Source organism: Pelecanus crispus, chromosome 13, assembly GCF_030463565.1.
Source record: "Pelecanus crispus isolate bPelCri1 chromosome 13, bPelCri1.pri, whole genome shotgun sequence".
Taxonomy (NCBI): Eukaryota; Metazoa; Chordata; class Aves; order Pelecaniformes; family Pelecanidae; genus Pelecanus; species Pelecanus crispus.
Genome location: NC_134655.1, coordinates 23,390,554 through 23,409,383, shown reverse-complemented (window position 1 = coordinate 23,409,383; position 18,830 = coordinate 23,390,554). Strand labels below are relative to the sequence as shown.

The 18,830-nt window shown below is 46.6% G+C and overlaps 1 protein-coding gene across 1 annotated transcript; it reads left to right on the top strand.

Annotated features, from left to right (window-relative positions):
• Positions 1 to 11,285: 11,285 nt before the first annotated feature.
• LOC104025083 (putative P2Y purinoceptor 10) lies at positions 11,286 to 18,094 on the top strand. Its single transcript, XM_009485624.2, has 2 exons — positions 11,286 to 11,314; positions 16,652 to 18,094. The coding sequence occupies exon 2, from the start codon at positions 16,654 to 16,656 to the stop codon at positions 17,674 to 17,676; it is 1,023 nt and encodes a 340-aa protein (XP_009483899.2). The 5' UTR covers positions 11,286 to 11,314; positions 16,652 to 16,653; the 3' UTR covers positions 17,677 to 18,094.
• The last annotated feature ends 736 nt before the right edge of the window (positions 18,095 to 18,830 follow it).

The following is an 18,830-nucleotide window of genomic DNA, read 5'->3' as shown; positions in this document are numbered from 1 at the left end:
GTGTGGGCTATGAAGCCTACCCACAAAGCTACGTAAATATCGAGAAAGCTCATGCAAAAACTGTGCTATTACAGCCACACTACTCAGTGCTGGAGCTGAACGGTCTGAGGGTAAAGCATTCTGCAGCAACTGCAGCACAGGGAAATGGGATTTGTGCACCACAGGATTATCCAGCAGGCCAGAGCGAGTCTGGATTTTGGTTGGGGCAGTCACACTTCAGTCAAACAAATCAGGACAAGCAATGGGCAGTACAGGATAAATTTATACAAAAGGACATATTGTTCCCAGGCATGCCACTCTGAAGTGAAAATTTTGTGAACAAATGTGAAACCTCAGTGAATTCAGCCAGGTCAATGCTGCATGTCATGCGGCTGCATGGCCAGTGTTCCAGCATGAGCAGCCTTTTGCCCAAGTTTACTCTCTTGCCAAGAAACAGGCTGAGAAAAAAAAAAAACATTTTTTCCTCAAAGCTTTCTTTGGTGACCTACATGGGGAAATGTCTTGATTGTCTTCCCTGGTGATCAGCTTTCCATCAGCAAACACACGCCCAAACACTCAAGCTGAGGTTGAACAAAGGACTTGGCATCCTTAAAAGTGGTTTTGGTAAGACAGACGTACCAAAACTGCAGTCACAGGCAGCCAGCACTGCCCTGTGACATCCCGCACTGCACATCCACTGCACTGGATGTGCCCAAGTGCTTTAGAAACTGTGCATTTCCACTTGTGCTACAGAAGGTGCCTGGAATTGTGCCACATGCCTGGAGCTGTGCTGTCCAGAGCCGTTCAACGCCAAACTCCTGCCTCAGTCTAGCAGGAATCCAGGGAAGAGCTATTCCTTCAAGCCTCTTGGACAACTCATGTCCCCCAGTCCCTGTGCTGAAGGCACATTTATGCTGACGGCGTCAAGCTCCTCCCAAAATGCAGCTGCAGTGGTGCTTAAAATAAACAAACAGAAACCAAATGCCTGGCAGCTGTGGCGGTGCTACTGCTGTCCTTTGTAATTTCTACGTGGCTGGAGGACCCGCCTGGCTCAGTGCTGGCATTCAAGGTGGGTTCCCACCTACGTCACACACTTCAAGGGAGACTGCCCTGACTACCGTGCTTGTCAATTATTCCTTGTAAAAAGGAAGGGTGCCTTTCCACCCTTCCTTTCTCAGCTCTTCCACTTGTGCAGCCAAGAATTCCAGACTCACCGAGCCAAAAGAGGGAGGGAAAGGTCATGTACCCATCGGCTCAGCTTCTCCTCTGAGCTCCCCGATGCAGCACCCACTCTCCCGAGGAGCCTACCTCCCCTGGGGCTGGAGAAGAAACCCGTGAGCCGTGTACAAGCCTCTGCAGTCGCTTAAGTGTCCAAATATCAGGCATGGGAGTACCTATTGTTCAAGGATACGCAGATGCACTGGGTCTAGCCCCAACATATACGAGCAGAAAGCAGCCATGTACCGCTCTGGGCCAGTTTCAGATTAAAGTTATAAAGTTATATATAGCCTTTTCTGAAGCAGTAGCTATGAGATGAAAAGTAGCTGAGTTTTGGGCTTAAACGTGTAATTTTAAAAATACAGCTGCAATGGAAGAGGCTGCTAAGCTATGTGTGGTGAGTTCACACCTTAATGTGAGTTCACACCTTAATGTGAAAAGGGTCATGTTTCAACAGCAGCACAGTAGGATTTAAATGCCTTCGCTCCATCTTTTGGTAATTTCTCAACAGAGAGGACTGAATGAGGACAGAAAAACAATGAGTTGTCTCAGCTGAAAAACTCCTGTCACTTCTGCAATAATCTGTGTTTTAGGAAGCAAAAATGTGTTTTGTTGCCATCACTCATTCACTCCCCACGAGAATAGGACTAATTATATCTGCTACTTTTAACAAGAAACCATATTTCCAGCAAATAACGAACATTTCCTGCTTGCAGATTTGGCCTGGCTTCATGTGAAATCAGTCCTGTTTCTCTCTCACTGCTCTCAGTGCCCGGTCTACGGTTCAAAGGTGTCTGTGCCTGACACCGTCTGGGTGCCAGACTGTATGTGGTCACTGTCCCTTCCTCCTCCTGCAAACTGGTCCATGGACTGCTCAGGACATGCTTATCCCTTTCTGTTTCCTACCCCAAGGCACCATCTTTCCGCGCAGAGGCACTTCTTACTTGCCTGAGCTGCCTAAACAGGCACCAGCCACAGCACAGCTGCAGTAAGAGCGGTTAAACACCACCCAGTCCTCGCGATATCCCTCATGTGCTCTCGCTGGAATTTCCCTCCTGTTCTAATACACGCTGTCTCACTGCCGCACACGCTGTGGAAGGCATATCTTTCCTTCCTCCAAAGCATCTGTTGAGACCGCTGACAAAAGGCAGGATATTGCTTTGATGAAGCCTGATGTCTTTTGCTCTGTGGCAATCTAATAAGTACATGGTAATAGAGCTAACTTGAAATCCCTGATACAGTGACTGTTCAGTGCTTCTTCCAGATATTAGTTCTCTTTCCAGTGAGAAAGAAAGAAAGAAAGAAAGAAAGAAAGAGAGAGAGAGAGAGAGAGAGAAAGGAATCACCATGGCTGATCTCTGCACCCTGACACCATTATTCAGTTGAGTAAAACCCTCGCATCACTCTGCATGTCTTGACCACAAACGAGTCGTTTCTTTTTTTTTTTTAACTGTACAATAGTTCTCAGAAAAAAATGATTGCACCATCAGTTTATGAGATACAGCTATCCAAGACAATGTATTTTCTCATTTACTGTTGCTAAAACTGTTTTATCTAGATGCAAAGATGCTGAGACATCCTGGGAAAAGTAGAGATGGGGTTGATATCAGCGGGGAAGAGGAACTCGGGAGTTACTGATGGATCTGGGAAACATCTGTGTTCTGCTTACAAAGAGTAAACAGAAAAAAGAAAACAAAACAAACCCCGAAGTGCTTTATGAAAGCTCAGCAAGCCAAAAAAATAAACTACCCCCAAAAACCCAAATAAAAAAGCCCAAACCCCAATATCCCAGCCTGAAATGAGAAAGTGTGGAGTCCAGTTCTAGTTGAAAGGCTATTATAATTTCTCAGTCAGAGCCCAATGCAAACTGGGATTCGCTATGGCTTGATTTACAGGGGATTGTAGGACTGTCGTGTATTCTTCCACTGATTTCAGGGAGGAGGGGAAATAAGGAACTTTGCTTTTACTCTGAAATTAGACTTCTAAAGAAGCCAATTTTGAACTTTTTCTGTCTTTGACGATGTTCTACATGTGGAGCCCCCCCAACCATACTCATCAGTTTCTCAAGAGGTTTTAAAGACAGAGGCATTATCCCATTCTCAAAAGCTTTCTTCTGAATCTTCGAAACAGATTCTCAAAGGTTTTAATTTTAACGCAGCAAAAATTGACTGTTACAATCAAATTAAAAACCCAGTAGAAGTGTGTGGGACGCTTTTTTTCTCAAGGGCGGGTAGGACTGTTATGATCTGGCTCCTTAATTAGCTATCTTAGCTAAACGTCCACTGTGTGGGGGGGAAGTAGTTTGCAAGACGCGTTTGTGGTAAATGCCCCTAACGTTTGCACACACAGCTCAAACACACTTCAAATGGGCCTGATTTCTGTGCAAAAACTTAAACAGCCCTAGAAATGATGTGGAATGTTTGCATGGGATTTTGCCAGTTAAAGCTCAGATTTAAGCCCCGATGAATAGATAGGAGTTGTGGTACTGGTTCAAGGGCAGTGCAACTGGTAGTTGCACTTTCCCTCTCCAACCGTACAACCGTAATACAGGGGGGGAAATAAATTTAGACTGACTCAAAGGCAACAAATGTTCCTTCTCTTAGCTCACTAAAGCTATATCTGATCATATATGGTTAGAAACACCAGCATCGAGTCAAATCCCTTAAGGCAACTGACACCCCAGCTTCAGAAATACCATTTAAGGAATTGGTAGTTTGATACAATCCACATTATGGATAGAAAATGAAATAGGTGAGAAGCTTAAAACGTGAGAAAATAAGAAAAAAAAAGTAAGGAAAATAGGATGTAGCTTAAGCGTTGTGTCATCCCAAAATGTGAAGGATGCTTTCTGCTCGAAACAGGGCAAAACTGCAGAATGCTGCTGATATAACTAAGATATTATTGTGTTGCATTTCCTCCCCAGGTGTCAGAGAAAACCAGTAACTGATGAGTGAAAGACAAATTTAAAAGAGAAAATAGAAAAAAGGAGACAATCAAAATACAGAGATACTGGAGAAATCGTCAAAAGGAGAAGTAGTGACTGAAAAAATCAACAGGGCCAATGAATTATCATTGCCAAGGAAATCTTGACTCCTCTATCCAAATCAACTGCCTGTAATAGTAAAGACTTACTCATTCCTTCCAACACATAGATGGATTTAACAGTTCTCGTGGGATGGAAGCAAAGGACAGCATTCTCCAAAATGGGAAGCAGGCGCCAGGTCTGACACGCAGTCCTGTTGGCTCCTGCTCTGCTCCCTCCCACCAGTTTTGGAAGACCAAATCCACCTCCTTGTGGGATGCCACAGCTCTTTTCCATGCCTCCTCCCAGTTCTCCTTTGCCTATTTGCCTAGAACTTGTGGCACTGTAGGTCTTCAGCTGTAGCTCTGGCCATACCCACCGAAAGGCGCAAACTTGGCGTTCATAACTGGTGGTGTTCAGCTCCAGTGGAGTCCAAGCTCAGTTAAGCGCTTAGTGCAAGAATGATAGCTTACAGAATATCTTTATAAGCAAAAAAAGCCCCAGAATGGATTATGCTTAGCTAACGTTTCTCAGGAAGGCCTGAGATAAAGCTGGTCTATCTTCCTGTACATACATCCCTGCATCTCTACCTTTGGGCAGGGAAATTAAACCAGCTCCCAAGGCTTTATCCTGCTCTGTTATGAAGATGGAGAGTAGTGGTAGGAGCAAAACCTTCTCACGTCTTTTCATTATTCCAATCAACCAGTGAAATCCTTGCTGTAGATGCTTTGATTTGTAGGTACGGCTAGTGCTGTTTCTGATCTCAGTGAAATGATAAAATGATTGTTTCATGAGCCTGTTTGCTCCCATGAATCATTCTCCTTGGAGTCCTTTACCAGACAGGAGCTACCCAGAGTAGACCTGAAATACGACTGTTGCTGTTGATCGCTTGGTGTTAGGTGTTGATGTCATTGAACTAATTTTTTTCTCTGAACAGGTTTACATCTTGATACCCAGGCACATGCCTAGCCCTGTGTTCATGCTTGTAAGACACCTTGTTTGTCCTACACGGCACCTGGCAGGCCTTTTACCGCACCAGCCCAGCATGATGTTGCCAGCTCTGCACAATTTCTGGGGATGCAGACACCTGCTAACCTCCCTTGGGAAATATCCTGTTTGTAGCACAGTCTTGTCCTACAGAGCATAAATAGAAGGTGTTTCCCTTGCAGTCCCACTGTTCTCTGTCCCTGTATGTCGTAGCCCGTCTGCACGCCCTTGGCCTCTTTACTGTCTGGACGCTGGGGAGAGCTTTCCAGCCTGGATTCCTGTTAGCGCTGTGGCCTGCCAGCTGCATGTACGGCTGCTTCGGCCTCAGCCCACGCACTGCTGGCTGCACACACTGGATTATTACTTTGAAGGATGGCCAGTGAAGTTGCAAAGGATTTCATCTTCCTTCAGCCACAGTTGGCTTTGGTTTAGGGCAGAAGATATGAAAGGGGCTTACAGGGGATTAGCTTTAGTGCCAAGCCCCTACCAGTACTTTGATATATTGAGTTTAGTTGACTTGCTTTTACTTTTGCTCTTGTATGGTTTGACCTGTGCACCAGTCTCATTTGCGTATGTTAGCCGTCTCGCCTCATTCTTGTCAGGTTTCTCCTAGTTTTTAAATTTAATTAAGTTCTCTGTTTGCTGAAACCTTTGCAGCTATCTACCCAGATGAAGTGAAAGGGGAAGCGCAGCCTTGTGAAGCGAATGCGAAGAAGAACACGAGTGGAGGTTGCTTGCATTCGTTAGGAGGGTGTTTTCCAGTCTCGGGAATCCCCTGTGGAGTCCATTGCTTTTTGTGTTCCAGTTCGCATGAAAATGCTTGCCCTTCACTTTGCAGCCACCATGTGCAGGGTGCAGCAGCCTGCAATGTCACAGACAACATCTGGGACATTGGCACACCGATGGCTTTTGAAGCAGCCTCATTTTCCTTCCAGCCTCCCTGGTGCCCACTTCGCTGCCTCTCCATGCGTGTTGAATCATGATGTGTGCTCCTGTGCTGGTAAGCAATGTCGTGTAATGGATGGGAACTCCTTTGGTCTGCTGAGAGGAAGTACTGCAAACATGCAAATACCTGAACTCAGAACTGTGGATCTTCCCACACCAGTTTCATGAGCTTTCCCCTGCTGACCCAGGCACCACTGCACTTTACAGTTATCATATCTGCTGGCTTAGGCGGGAGGGTGAGCTGCGGGCATGGGAATGCCCCAACGGTTCCAATACAGCTTGAAAACCTCATTTCCTGAAAGCCAGCTATTGTATTTCAGGTAGGTTCCCAATGGCAACAACCTGAGGACGTACAAGTTCACACCACCATCGCAGACTTTCATTACCACTACTCTTACCATTGGCTTGCCAGTACAAAGCTTGTAAGAGTTGACATAACTCTAGCAGATAGCTTCTAAGCTGATTTTGGTTGCCTTAGTATGATGATCTGCTACTAGAAGATCCTCATGCAGAGAGCTCTGAAGCCTGTTAATTGTATAACCTTTACATTTAGTTGGATCTCACCACATTGTGCCAGTCGTTCTCCTCCAGGAACACTGCTGGGCAGCGAGCAATGGCAGTTAGCATAAAGCTCCTAAAGGCACGTAAAGGGTGTGTTCCATACGCTGTGCAGATAAGAAAAATGAATCACATGTGCAGGCTTGCAGCAGCTGCCACAGGGTTACTCACTGCTAGTAGACCCTCTTGGAAAGAGAACTTTAACAAGCCTCTTGGACAAAGTGGGCAAAGAAATTAGAATCACCACTGACAAAAATAAGCACGCCTTCCCCACCAGGTCCCTCCCCCACAAAATTTTCTTTTATCCTCTCCAAAATGCCGTAGGTTGCTGGATTCTGTGTGTCAAGGGATTCTGAACTGTAAAGGATGGCAAAGAAGTTTTAGCAAAGACAACTGATGAAACTATTTTTAGTATCAGTGGCATGGAAGATACTTCTAGAGGCTCTGGTGTGTTAGAGTAGAAGACATATTTCCTCCTTTTTAGTTTCTGCTGAAAAACAGAACTTCAGAAGTAAATAACAATCATAAAAGAGCAACGGTTCTGATGGGTAAGTACTTGCGGCTGGTATTGGCAAGCCCCGAATCTTCCATGCTAAAATCTTCTCAGGGTTTCATCCAGTTCCCGAGATTCAAGGTACTCAGCTGGTCTGAATAAAATCTGGGGTGAGCTCCCACGGTTTCGGGTACCCCAGACTCCAAAATGTTCTAAGCTTTCCTTTCTGTTTCTGCTGTCAGAAAAAATATTTTTGTTACTGTAGAAACACTTGGATACGAATGTTTTCAGTTCATTATCTATTCACAGTTTCAAGAGCCCACGGAAGGGAGTGGGTGTTGTGGGATGTAGTCAGTGATGAACTAAGACAGAACCAGCAGGCTTCTCTATTAGGAAATGCTCCTGTTTCAAATTAAAAACCTATCTATTTCAAACAGAACCTGCCTCTCTTTTGGACAAAAGTAACATGTGCGTCTGTACGAGGACCAGAGCAAATTATTAACAACATAATTTAACGATGTTGTGTCATTTTACCTCTGTAACAGCAAAAGAGTCACTAATGAGCAATGATATTTCAGTTGCCATAAAAATGCAGGCTGGTAATTAGAAATTATTTCTCACAGTCCACCCAGTTTTTACCTTTTCAATATGCCTGCTTTTTCTTTTTTTTTTTTTCCAAGGGAAAAAATTATTACCAACTAGGGGCCCAAATACATCGATAAAAGTACAGAATTCTGACATGTTTGCCATTCTGTGTTCCTCTTTTTGTTATCTGGTTTACAACATGCAAGAGGATTTTAGAATAAACAACATATTTATGTATTTAGTCTGCATATATGCTTTTCACTTTACTTTTGGTTTGTCATAGTACAACTTTTGACAAAACTCATACAACTACTTGGTAGTATCTTCCACTGGATATCTGCTTTTCCATACTGCGAAGGCTTGAGTTGACAGCAAAAAAAAAATTTGCTGTCCATGCTACGACATTGTTTTTCCCCTGATTCCCACTAAAGGGCTGTCATTTGTTTCATCGGAGATTGATTTTTTCCCCCATGTGACTCCTTCCCTTGTACATGTGGAAAACAGGCGTATGTAAAAAAAAAATCCCGCTTCAAATATTCTGTGACCTAAAATGCGTTGATGCTGTTATTGCCTGGTAAGACACATGGTAGCAACCTAATTTTGGATTTTGGAAAAGAAGTCAGAAAGGAAGCAGAAGCATGAAAAAGGCACAGTAACTTGTTTCTACATGTGTTCACTCTTGCATGTTGAAACAAGCTGCCTAACAGACAAACAGGCAAATGGGGAGTTTTTTTTTTTTTGCATTAAAGCCAAGAGAGCGTGTATTGCTCAATTATTCATTATGTAAGGGTGGCGGCGCTGGCACTGATGTGCTGCAGCAGCTAACGTCCAGGCTGCCGCTAAGCCCCCGCGCCTCCCGGACCGGCAGGTAGGCTCCGCAGACCGCCGCAGCCTAGGGCATCCTCTTACCAGGGAGGTTGCTCCGCACAGGCTTCTCATTTCTAAAGCGGAGGACACAAAAGTCACGCTGCAGACCGCCCCAGGGAAGGTCCACGGGTAACTGACCCCGAGCAGCACAAATATAGCTGAGGTCAAGCCCCTTCTCTGAACTCCGGGAAATATTGCCCGTGCCGTTTTGCAGGAGCCAAGCTCTCCTCTGACATAGGTAATTATGGTGGCGAATAATTCTGGCAAGCTCATTATTCTGGTAAGCAATAACCAAGAGTGGAAACGGTCTTAGGCATGCTATGCAAATCGAAGTTTTACCTACAGAATTAGGGCAAATAGATCTATAGGGAAAGTACATCTGTAACCAGTATAACGGTCTTCAAAATCCCTGGAGTAAGTTTGGTTTTATCAGCAGAAAAAGCCACTTCCTCACTCCCTGCCTGCAGGATAACTGATATGCAATACCGGCAAGCAAGGTTCATATCCTCCAGGCTGGCTGTATCACAGTCCTCCTCCAGTACCAAGCGTGCATGCTACTGGCCAGGTCACTTAGCAGTTTTTTGAATGTATGTAATCCTCTAGCTGAGTGTTACAAAAGTCCAGACAGCAAACGTCCTTCTGTTTCAGACAGGAAAATGTTATCTACCCACTTTGCAACTGGGTAAAGTTAAGCACAAAGAACTTCAACAGAACTGTTCTGCAGGTTTTATATGATTTGTGCCTTTAAACCCGTCTTGCTCCTACACTTCTTGTATAACAACCTGCCCTAAACCAGGCTGCCAGGACAATTTATGTGCCTAAGTATAGAGCAGCAGCAGTAGCTGCATCTCTTCTGCAAGTAGACCTGTTCTTAAGTATAGAGTGTATTTTCACAATCACCCTTTTTTATTGTTACAGTTTACTTCTGTAACTGCAACGTTTCACATACCGACATGTACAAATGCAGCTAAGGTTCATAGAATCATAGAATGCTTTGGGTTGGAAGGGACCTTGAGAGATCATCGAGCCCAACCCCCCTGCAGTAAGCAGGGATTGAACCTGTGAGCTTCATCTCTCCCTTCTACAAAGATTGTGGCTTCTGCTCAAATCAGTCAGGTCTATTAGTGACGACTGGGTGAAGGATGAAAGCGTTAGAGATGGAAGTTCAGGCAGACAAGAGAGCACCTGCAGAAGAGTTGATCAAGTTTCTTGCCCACAAATGCTAGTCGGGTCAATCAGTGAGCTGTTTCCGAATCGCTCTTCCCAAACGAGGCTCTGCTTAGCTTGTCGGGCTGCAGAATATTGTGCGGGCATTTCATGTTAAAGACAACTTTGTGATCGGATAATTTCCTGCAAATAGGTTCCCATTGCTGATGAACAACTTACAAAAAAAGTCAGCTAAACAGGATGTACTGATAAGCACCACAACATTGGCCAAAAGCTCGCTATTGCTTTTCATGAAGCCCATATAAATAATTTTAAAATAAACATCTGACAACCTCCCGCCTTCTACCAACCTCCTTTGACAATTCATGGAAACAGGGCCGTCTGTAAAGCACAGCACTGCTTTACAGGGGGGATTCATTGTAGGGCATTCTTATCTGAATCAGAGCTGTTAGTTTTGGTTTCTGAGCAGTCAGACATCAACATCTGCATTGTCCCCGGGTCAGGTAGTAGCTGCAGTGATGTTCTACTTCACACTCTTAAACCATGACAGAGCAGAATGTTTACCTGCTGAGCGTCGTGTGCCGCAAGCCAGAGGCCTATCCTGAAGAGGCAAAACAGGCCAGATGCCCGGTGGCTCTCTGAAAATCCAAACAATTAGATCCTCTAAGTGGGTAAAGTCCTAGCCTTGCTAATGCATTTACCCCCTGGGATGAGGCTGGATTTCACCCCATTCCTTGAAACAATTTCAGAAGCGCCACCATTTGACATTGCTGGCAGCGAACTCCAGCAAGTGTAAACTGAGCTGCTGGCTTATTTAGCTCGAGAGAAACGTCAAGCAAGGCTCACACGAGCGCTATAAAAAGCCATTGGGAAGTTGGACTTCACCAGCAAGGGGACTTGGCACTCGGTGAAACAGAGCAACCCCCAGCCGAGGCTCACACCCGGCAATGACTGCCTACAGCCCCTCGGTCAGGAGGAGACAGCAAAGCTGAACTTCCCAGGGAGGAGCAAGCAGAAGCCTCAGGAGCATTTCCATGGTCAGCTCAGAGCTGTGCTTGGAGGGGAGGAAGAGTGGGAGAGGAGGGAAGGGGTGCCCTGCACAGAGCGGCACCCAGCTCCACTCGGAACCTTGATCTGCAGCAGCCTGAGGCGTGCTGAGCCATCCCGGTGGAGCAGCAGGAGAGAAAACACCGAGGACGAAGGCACACGAACCCCATTTTGGGGCAACTGTGCGTACGCCTGGCCGGGACTCAGCTCAGCAGAGCTGGGAGCCGAGCAAGCGAGTCCCTCAAAAGCAGGCAGGGGCTGCACGGCAGGCACCCGCCCCAGCGGCAGCCCCGGCGCGGAGCCGCAGGCAAAGCAGCACCTTGCAGCACCCCATGATGTCATTCAGGTCACTGTGCACATGTAAACAAGGCTGGTGCGGTGCAGCCGGGGCACTCTACTTCCTCCTGACAGCACGGCTGTACTTGGCTGCGTTTCTGCCCGAAACGGTAAGGCTGCTTTTAAGCTCTCTCTTTGTGATCTAGAACCAACGTTAAGGAGCCTACGCTGCTTCCTAAGAAAACGGTGCGCTCCTCGGGCTTTTTCTTAGAGGCTGGCTCTCGCCAGGAGGAAATTTGTAGTGCTTTGAGTCTTGAAAAATAGCAGCCCTCCTTGCGCGCCAATCCTCTGTATGAACACATGGAGGAGTGGAAACAGCGCCTGCATGAAATTGCTGTCACTAGAGAATAGTGTGGGCAATTAGCGCTTCTCCAACTGTTCTCCAGTGCCATTGCTAGGCACAATTGCTTTCTTTTGCCTGATTTCTCAGGGAATATCTTGTATTTTAAAAACATACTTGACAGTAAGGGAAAGCTGCAAATCTGTTTTTTCTAACGGCGATTTATATTACCACAAAAAAAAATCTACATGCTGCCAGTCTTTGTGCCATCCAATGCTCTTTGAATTGCAACGGTAGGAAATTAATATTAGCCAGGGGAAACAATATGACAAAAATAGCAAGATCGCTTGGACTTGGTTTTGTTCATGAGAACCCTGAGGCAGTTTTAATTCATAATTCAGGCTGCAGTCACTGGTCTGGATTAAAACTTAACTTACTTCATGGACTGAAGCTTTTAAACTGTACTTTGGAAAAGGTGGTTTACTGATGCGCTCGCATTCACTTGCACCGGCAGCTCAGCTCTGAGGGGAGCACAGCAATATAGCACATATGCACTTCAGCAGCTACAGACAGAATTCATAGCAGGTGGCCCCTGAATCTGAAATTTCTTAAGGTAAATCAAAAGAGAATCGCACCAAAAGTGAGTCAGTATGTCAAATCTGGCTTGCCGCAGATTTATGTAGGAGCGGACTTCAGCAGCAGGCTGGAGCAGTGGGACGTGTGAAGTAAGAGTGTGATCTTTGTTCAAGGGCATGTTTTCTGGTGTCAAGTGAAAGTGCTGGGACCTTGGCTCTGGTGCGAACATTGCAGCCATGGGAATTGCATCCATGATGGAAGTCCATCCACGGGACAGCCCTCGCCCTGCCTGGAGCAAGCGCTCCAACACGGCTGCCGGCGTCCTGCTGCGTGTGCATGCCCTGCTTCTTCAGCTGCCGGAGCTGCAGAAGTCAGAATTAGACTAGTGTTGCAAAACGAGAACATCTCATCACGACAGATCAGACAACCCAAATCTGCTCTTTTTTGTGGAAGAAGAAAACCAGAAAAAGTACCCTTAACTGTAGAACTTTCCACTTCTGACTGCGGAGGTTTCATACCGAAGTGCGAGTGCAGTAGCGTGAGGTGTTCACAGCCATGCAATGAGGGCAGAGTGCAGAGGCATTTGTGTCTTAATCAAATCAATTAACCCATCTGTTGATGGGCATGCCAGAAAGATCCAGGACTCTGGAATGACATTCCTATGCTTCACAGGCCTATCAAGATGGGCGGTTTTTTCCTGGAAATCCCATGTTTAGTTTCCAGATGTCCAGCTACAAGTAATAGTGTGCACACTTAATTCTGTCCTTATTGCAACAGCCTTAGAAATACAGACTCTAATTAAAATGTAAAAACCAGTAGATAGATAATAGTGTATTTATTTACTACCATTTTTTTTCTTATTTCATATTCTGAAAACAATGTTTTGGTAGGAGCTGTCTCCCTGCAATACGTAAATAAGCATCAGTGAAGTCTGATGGAGCTTTTCAGACTTCTACCTTTGCTTGTGCAGCCATCATGCAGCACACGACTTTGCTTGGGAGACCTAATTTCAGACTGACATTCAGTGGTATCCTGTACGTCTGCTTTTGTGCACAGGTGAGAAGATAAGGGGACGATGTAGGATTAAGTTTCAACCTGAAGAAGAGAAGTGGGAGGAAGGGCAGAAATGCAATTGTTTTATAGTCACCTGTGCATATGCCCGGGTGCCTTGTGTCTAAAGAGATCATTTAACCTCGTTATATTTTTATGACTTTGTAATGAAGTCATTCATTCTCAGAAAGTGCCCTGTTCTGATGAGCCAGCAGCCATCACCCATGTATATATTAACTGTGTTAATGCTTTTGTACCGCCAGCCAGGTCACCCTGCTCAGTCCGTTGTAAATGGCCTGACCCGGAGTTCACTGAATGCAAAGGAGAGGCTTTTTCTGCCTCCACGGGCCATAAGTCTCCTGTTCGCCAATCACCATGTTACACTTGCTCGGGGTGGTGGGGATGGGATATCACCTCCATTTCCACAGCTTGGGTTTTGTAACCTTTTGGCTCTGAGGTTCAAAGCAGCTCCCTGCTCTCCATCAAAGTGCAGCTTTTCAAGCCTCTTCTACCTGTAGATACCAGCAATGTGAGGACTACTCCTGAGAGGATTTTTTTTTCCCCCTAACATCAGTTATTCAGCAACACAAGAGTTTTTCAATTTGGGATCACCCTAGAAGACAGCAACACAAGCTCACGGGAACAGTCGCACCACCGCCTCTGCCTCCTGCCACTCAGACAGCCTTAGTCCCTTGGGGGTTAGAAAAACACCTTAAAGAGTAGGGCAGAGAAACGAAATCTTGATTAACTCTGACACCTTGTGGACAATTAGCAGATGAAGATGAAGGCCGAGGGGGAACATCTCCATGCTGTGGGCTCCCTCCTGGTCTCAGGCATGCTGCAGCCCAGCCCTGTGCTCGTTTGCGTGCCTGGGCACAGTTTGCTGCAATCAGAAAGTGAAGGCTGAATTCTGGTATCAAGCGTGTGTGCTCAGCATCACCCTCATCTTACAGCAGACGCATCAGTTTACCCTAAATGGCTCCATTCAGAGGCCAGTTTGAGTCAGCAGCCTGAACTTGATTATTCTGATTGCTGACACTGCGGTCTGGTCCTTAGCTGTCACATGAAATGTAAATAAGGACCAACTGTGTTTAGAGACCTCAATAAGCAAACTGACTGTTATGACTCATTTGAACTGAAGAGCACACGTCCACTGGCCAGCATTTCAATTTGAGCGTGTCCTTAATATAGATCGTTTTGCAAATGTACCTAACCCTCCACGGTTTCAGTGGCCATCTAGCACTTGTGTTTTTGGAGAATCACCAGCCAGTCAGCCTAACCTTGACATCCAAGGGAAACCAGGCAGCTAGTAACTTTGAAAGTGGCTCTTTAATGGCTTCTTGGCAAAGTGGGAGGTCACCCGAAGGGACAGAAATTGGGCGCAGTGAGCAGTGCTCTTATTGGAGACAGGGCAGCAGACAGCACGCCCAGCTAGAGCTGTAGGTGAACCAGATGGAAAGGGATCGCAAACGAGTGCCAGAAATTCACAGCACTCTCAAGAGATGGGATGTAACCCAAATTTACCTCTCTGAGAAGCAACGCCCTGAGTGAACACCCCACTGCTCAGCTCCATGCCTTGTCCACTCCCTGTCTCAGTGTCCTGAGGAGCACCAGAAAGGAGAGCAGGAGACCTCCAACGTCGCTGCTCAGACCGGTGGCGATCAGGCCATGGGCCAGGCGCATCTCGTTACCAGCGCCCTTTGAGCCCTCTTCCCTTCTCATGGGCATGTTCTGGCCTTGTGATAGGAACAAGGCTGTGGTGTCCTGGGATGAGGGTGGCTGGGGAAACCTCACCACGGAGGAGAGCATCTTGTCCCAGAGCTGCCTTGGGGCGAGGGTTACTGGGAGTGAACTGCAGACTGGAGTGATTGCCCTAGAGGGACAAAACCAGCCTGGGAGGTGTGCTCTGAAGCACCTGGCCTCAGCGTACTCCTGCCATCTTGGTGAGGGAGGGAGATTAGATAGAGGGTTTTTCAACTGCAGCATTTCTTTCAAGTTTGGTGCAACTGAAGGATGTAGCCCAGTTGCTACAGCTGAGGATGCTGCAGGAGATAAATGTGCAGACCTTGCTTTTTGAAAAGTGTGAGAAAATGAAAGGCAAGTTGAAAAAGAAAAGCAAGAAAGTTGGCAACCGGATCTGTTTAGGGAGCCCGCAGGAGCCATGGTTAGGTGGCCCCGCTCACCATCGGCGTCAGCCAGAGCCACTGCACCCGCGGTGAGGGTGGCCTGTGTCCCATGCTGGGACCTTGCCACGTCTGGGCCTTTCTGGGGCCTGAGTTACAACCCTTCCATAGCAGCCTTGAACAGTGTCTGTGGGAACTGCCAAGTCCAAGTACCGCAATGATTAACAAGCTGAAAAACCAGCTATTTGTGTTCTTTGTCATTTGAGAGCTCTAAACACTACTCTTTTTTTGTAACATGAAGTAAAAAAACCATTAGTAACAGGGTATGAGTTACTAATATCTACCTACAGAGACACTTTTTCTGGCAAATGCCCCTTGCCAGTGGTGCAGGAAGTGAGTTGGAAGGAATGAATCAGCGTCTGCAGTGCCACTTGAAATAGGAAGCTGATACTCATTTTTAACTGTTGTATTAGACGCAGGAGGGAATCACTGTAATGAGAATTACAACCCTATGGGGAAATACCCAATAAAGCCAAACTCCTCCTGCCTGTGTTGCCTTACTGAAGTCAAGTCCCAGTTACAAAAGCTGACACAAAAAAAGATGGCCCAACAGTTCAACATGTGACATTTTGCCATCCCTACTCAGCTGAATCAAAGGAGAGCCAGAAATTGGAAGCATCTAAAAATAAAATTATCTGATGGAAAAAAAGTGTTAAACTGAGGCTGCTGGGGTGACAAGAAATGGAAGTTGGTGATTGTTACTTACAAGTTAATGCTTGTTACATTAGCTTAAACACGTAGCAGCACGCTTCAGGAGCACTGGCTACACTTAAACCAGGCAAACTTCTCAGGCCCACTCCCTGCTACCCTTTTCCACATGGCCTGTCCTCATCATGCCAGAGAAGGTGGGTCCGTGAGGTCCACTGATGGGGTCAGGAGACATGCCACCCACGCAATGCCTAACGTACAACTTAACACAGGTACGATTCAGTGGTTGGCACCCACATTTTGACTGTCGAGCCGTGTGGTTGCTCACATGCAGAAGCTGGGCTATGGCACACTTTTCTTCCGTGTATTCCTCCCCTGCTACCCAGAGACCAAACCACAGATGACCTTGAGCTGCCAAAAGGATAGGCAGCTTCTCTTACTCCTCTATTAGCAGTATGGCACGGCTTCACCTGTGCTTATGGCACTCGGACAGCCCAGCAAGGGGACTGACACAACAAGAATGGTCCCCCACCTCTGTGTGAATAGTGGGAGACCTCTGAAGGGGCAGCTTTGAAGATAGCAGGATATTTTATACAGAAGACATTTCCAACCCTCTGCTTTGTACTGAATAGTCAAATAGGAAATGCGAATGTGAATATCAACTCTTGCAGTGCCTTTGCCTTTACAGCCCCTGTTTTTGTTCTCTACAGGAATGACCCACCCACCCTATATCATGACAGAAGTTTCCAGCAGCCCAGTCATGACGCAGAGCAACCAGACCTGCTCCGATCACAATATAACGTTCAAAAACAGCCTGTACGCAACCACTTACACCCTCATATTCATCCCCGGCCTCCTGGCCAACAGCGCTGCCTTATGGGTCTTGTGCCGCTTCATCAGCAAGAAGAGCAAAGCCGTCATTTTCATGATCAACCTGGCCATGGCTGACCTGGCTCACGTCCTCTCCCTGCCACTGCGAATATACTATTATATTAACTCCACATGGCCTTTTGGGAGATTCCTTTGCTTACTGTGTTTCTACCTGAAGTACCTCAACATGTACGCCAGCATTTGTTTCCTCACCTGCATCAGCATTCAGAGGTATTTCTTCCTGTATCAGCCATTCAAAGCCAAGGACTGGAAGCGACGGTACGATGTAGCCATCAGCGCTGTCGTCTGGCTCGTCGTCGGGGTGGCGTGCTTGCCGTTCCCCATCATGCGCAGCTACGGCCTGGCCAAATACTCAAATACTTGCTTTGCAGACCTTCAAGTCCGGCAGATCGACAGCAAGGCAGCCACCGTGCTGATGACAGCCACAGCAGAGCTCTTTGGGTTCATCGGCCCTCTCATTATTATTTTATTCTGTACTTGGAAAACCAAAGACTCTCTTCGGGGCTTCCAGATACCGCTGCAAAACAGCAGTGAGAGGCGGAAGGCTTTAAGGATGGTTTCCATGTGTGCCATTGTATTCTGTGTGTGTTTTGCACCATACCACATCAACTTCTTTTTCTACATGTTAGTGAAAGAAAATGTCATTACAGACTGCTTCCTGAGTACCATCACACTCTACGCCCAACCCTTTTGCTTAAGTCTTGCGAGTCTAGACTGCTGTTTGGATCCAATCCTGTATTTCTTTATGACTTCAGAGTTTCAGGACCAGATATCAAGGCACAGCAGCATGGTCATCAGGAGTCGGCTGATGAGCAAAGAGAGTGCCTCATCGATTAAGGAATGACAAGAAAGCCAGCTTAAAAGAATGAAGATATTTCGCATGAAATCTGGGACTGTTCTGTGATACTCAATTACCAACTCCATGTGGAAGATCCTGCAAGTTTATTCGGGGGAGTTCTGTGGCAGTGGAAATCTTTCGATGTATAGAAGATAAAACTCTGTTTAAGACTGATGTGTTGGGAGCTGATGAGCCACCCAACTGGCGTGACTACACCCACCGCTGTTGCCATCCACGCCTTACCTAGCTCGACTAGAAAATATACAGGGGGGAGCAACAAAGCTTTTGCTAGGAAATGGTGGAAATGTCCCAGGAGCTTTTCTTCTATTTTCCCAACTTCATGTCTCTATAATCAAGCCCAAGACAATCCCATATCCATACACTGACATCCGCTGAAGTGTCTTCTCTGCTAAAAACACACAATGCCTACAAGATCCTGAAAATGGCCAGTAATAACAAATGGCAGTTTCAGTCTTCGCGCTCAGGGCTGCAGACGTGTGAAGGTCGGCAGCTTGCTTCAGCACTGCAGCCCCGGCTTTGAGTGCATCCCACTGGTCACCAACTTATCTCTGCTTCAACCTTTCCTGCACTCCCCCTCCTGCTCTCATTCATTATTTCCTCCTCACCCAGCTCTAAGTTTGCTCCTTAATTGCTGACGCGTCCCGTAACTTGCACCTACAGCTGGTGCAAGACCCTCTGCAGGACAAATTCTCCTGACGGCTCCTCAAACGCTCCAGAGAGTGGGACCTTCCCTTGCTCCGAGTGACTGACTTTCTTCCCCTCCGAGCTGCCCCTGGGTGCAAGGGGGGGGCATCAGCACGTGGCCTTCGCCTTTGGACCCCAAGGGGCAGGACCACCGGGAGCATGCTGCAGGCAGGGTGCAGCCAGACTCAGCACAGCCAGACTCTGCATTGGTGCGGGTGGATTTGATGATGCTGGTGGCACCATTCGGGTCCTCGCTTTCTCTTTCTCCTGCATGTGGCTTCGCCTCAAAGGCATCTGTGATGGATCCGCCCCATGAAAACTCTGCTCAATGGGTTCAACTGGCAAAACTCTTTTAAAAGAGAGGTGTTCTTGCCAAGGTGATTTCACTAATTGAGCATAGGCTAATTTCTTATTCATTGTGATTTTTTCCACCAGTTCCTCTCGTGATCTTTATG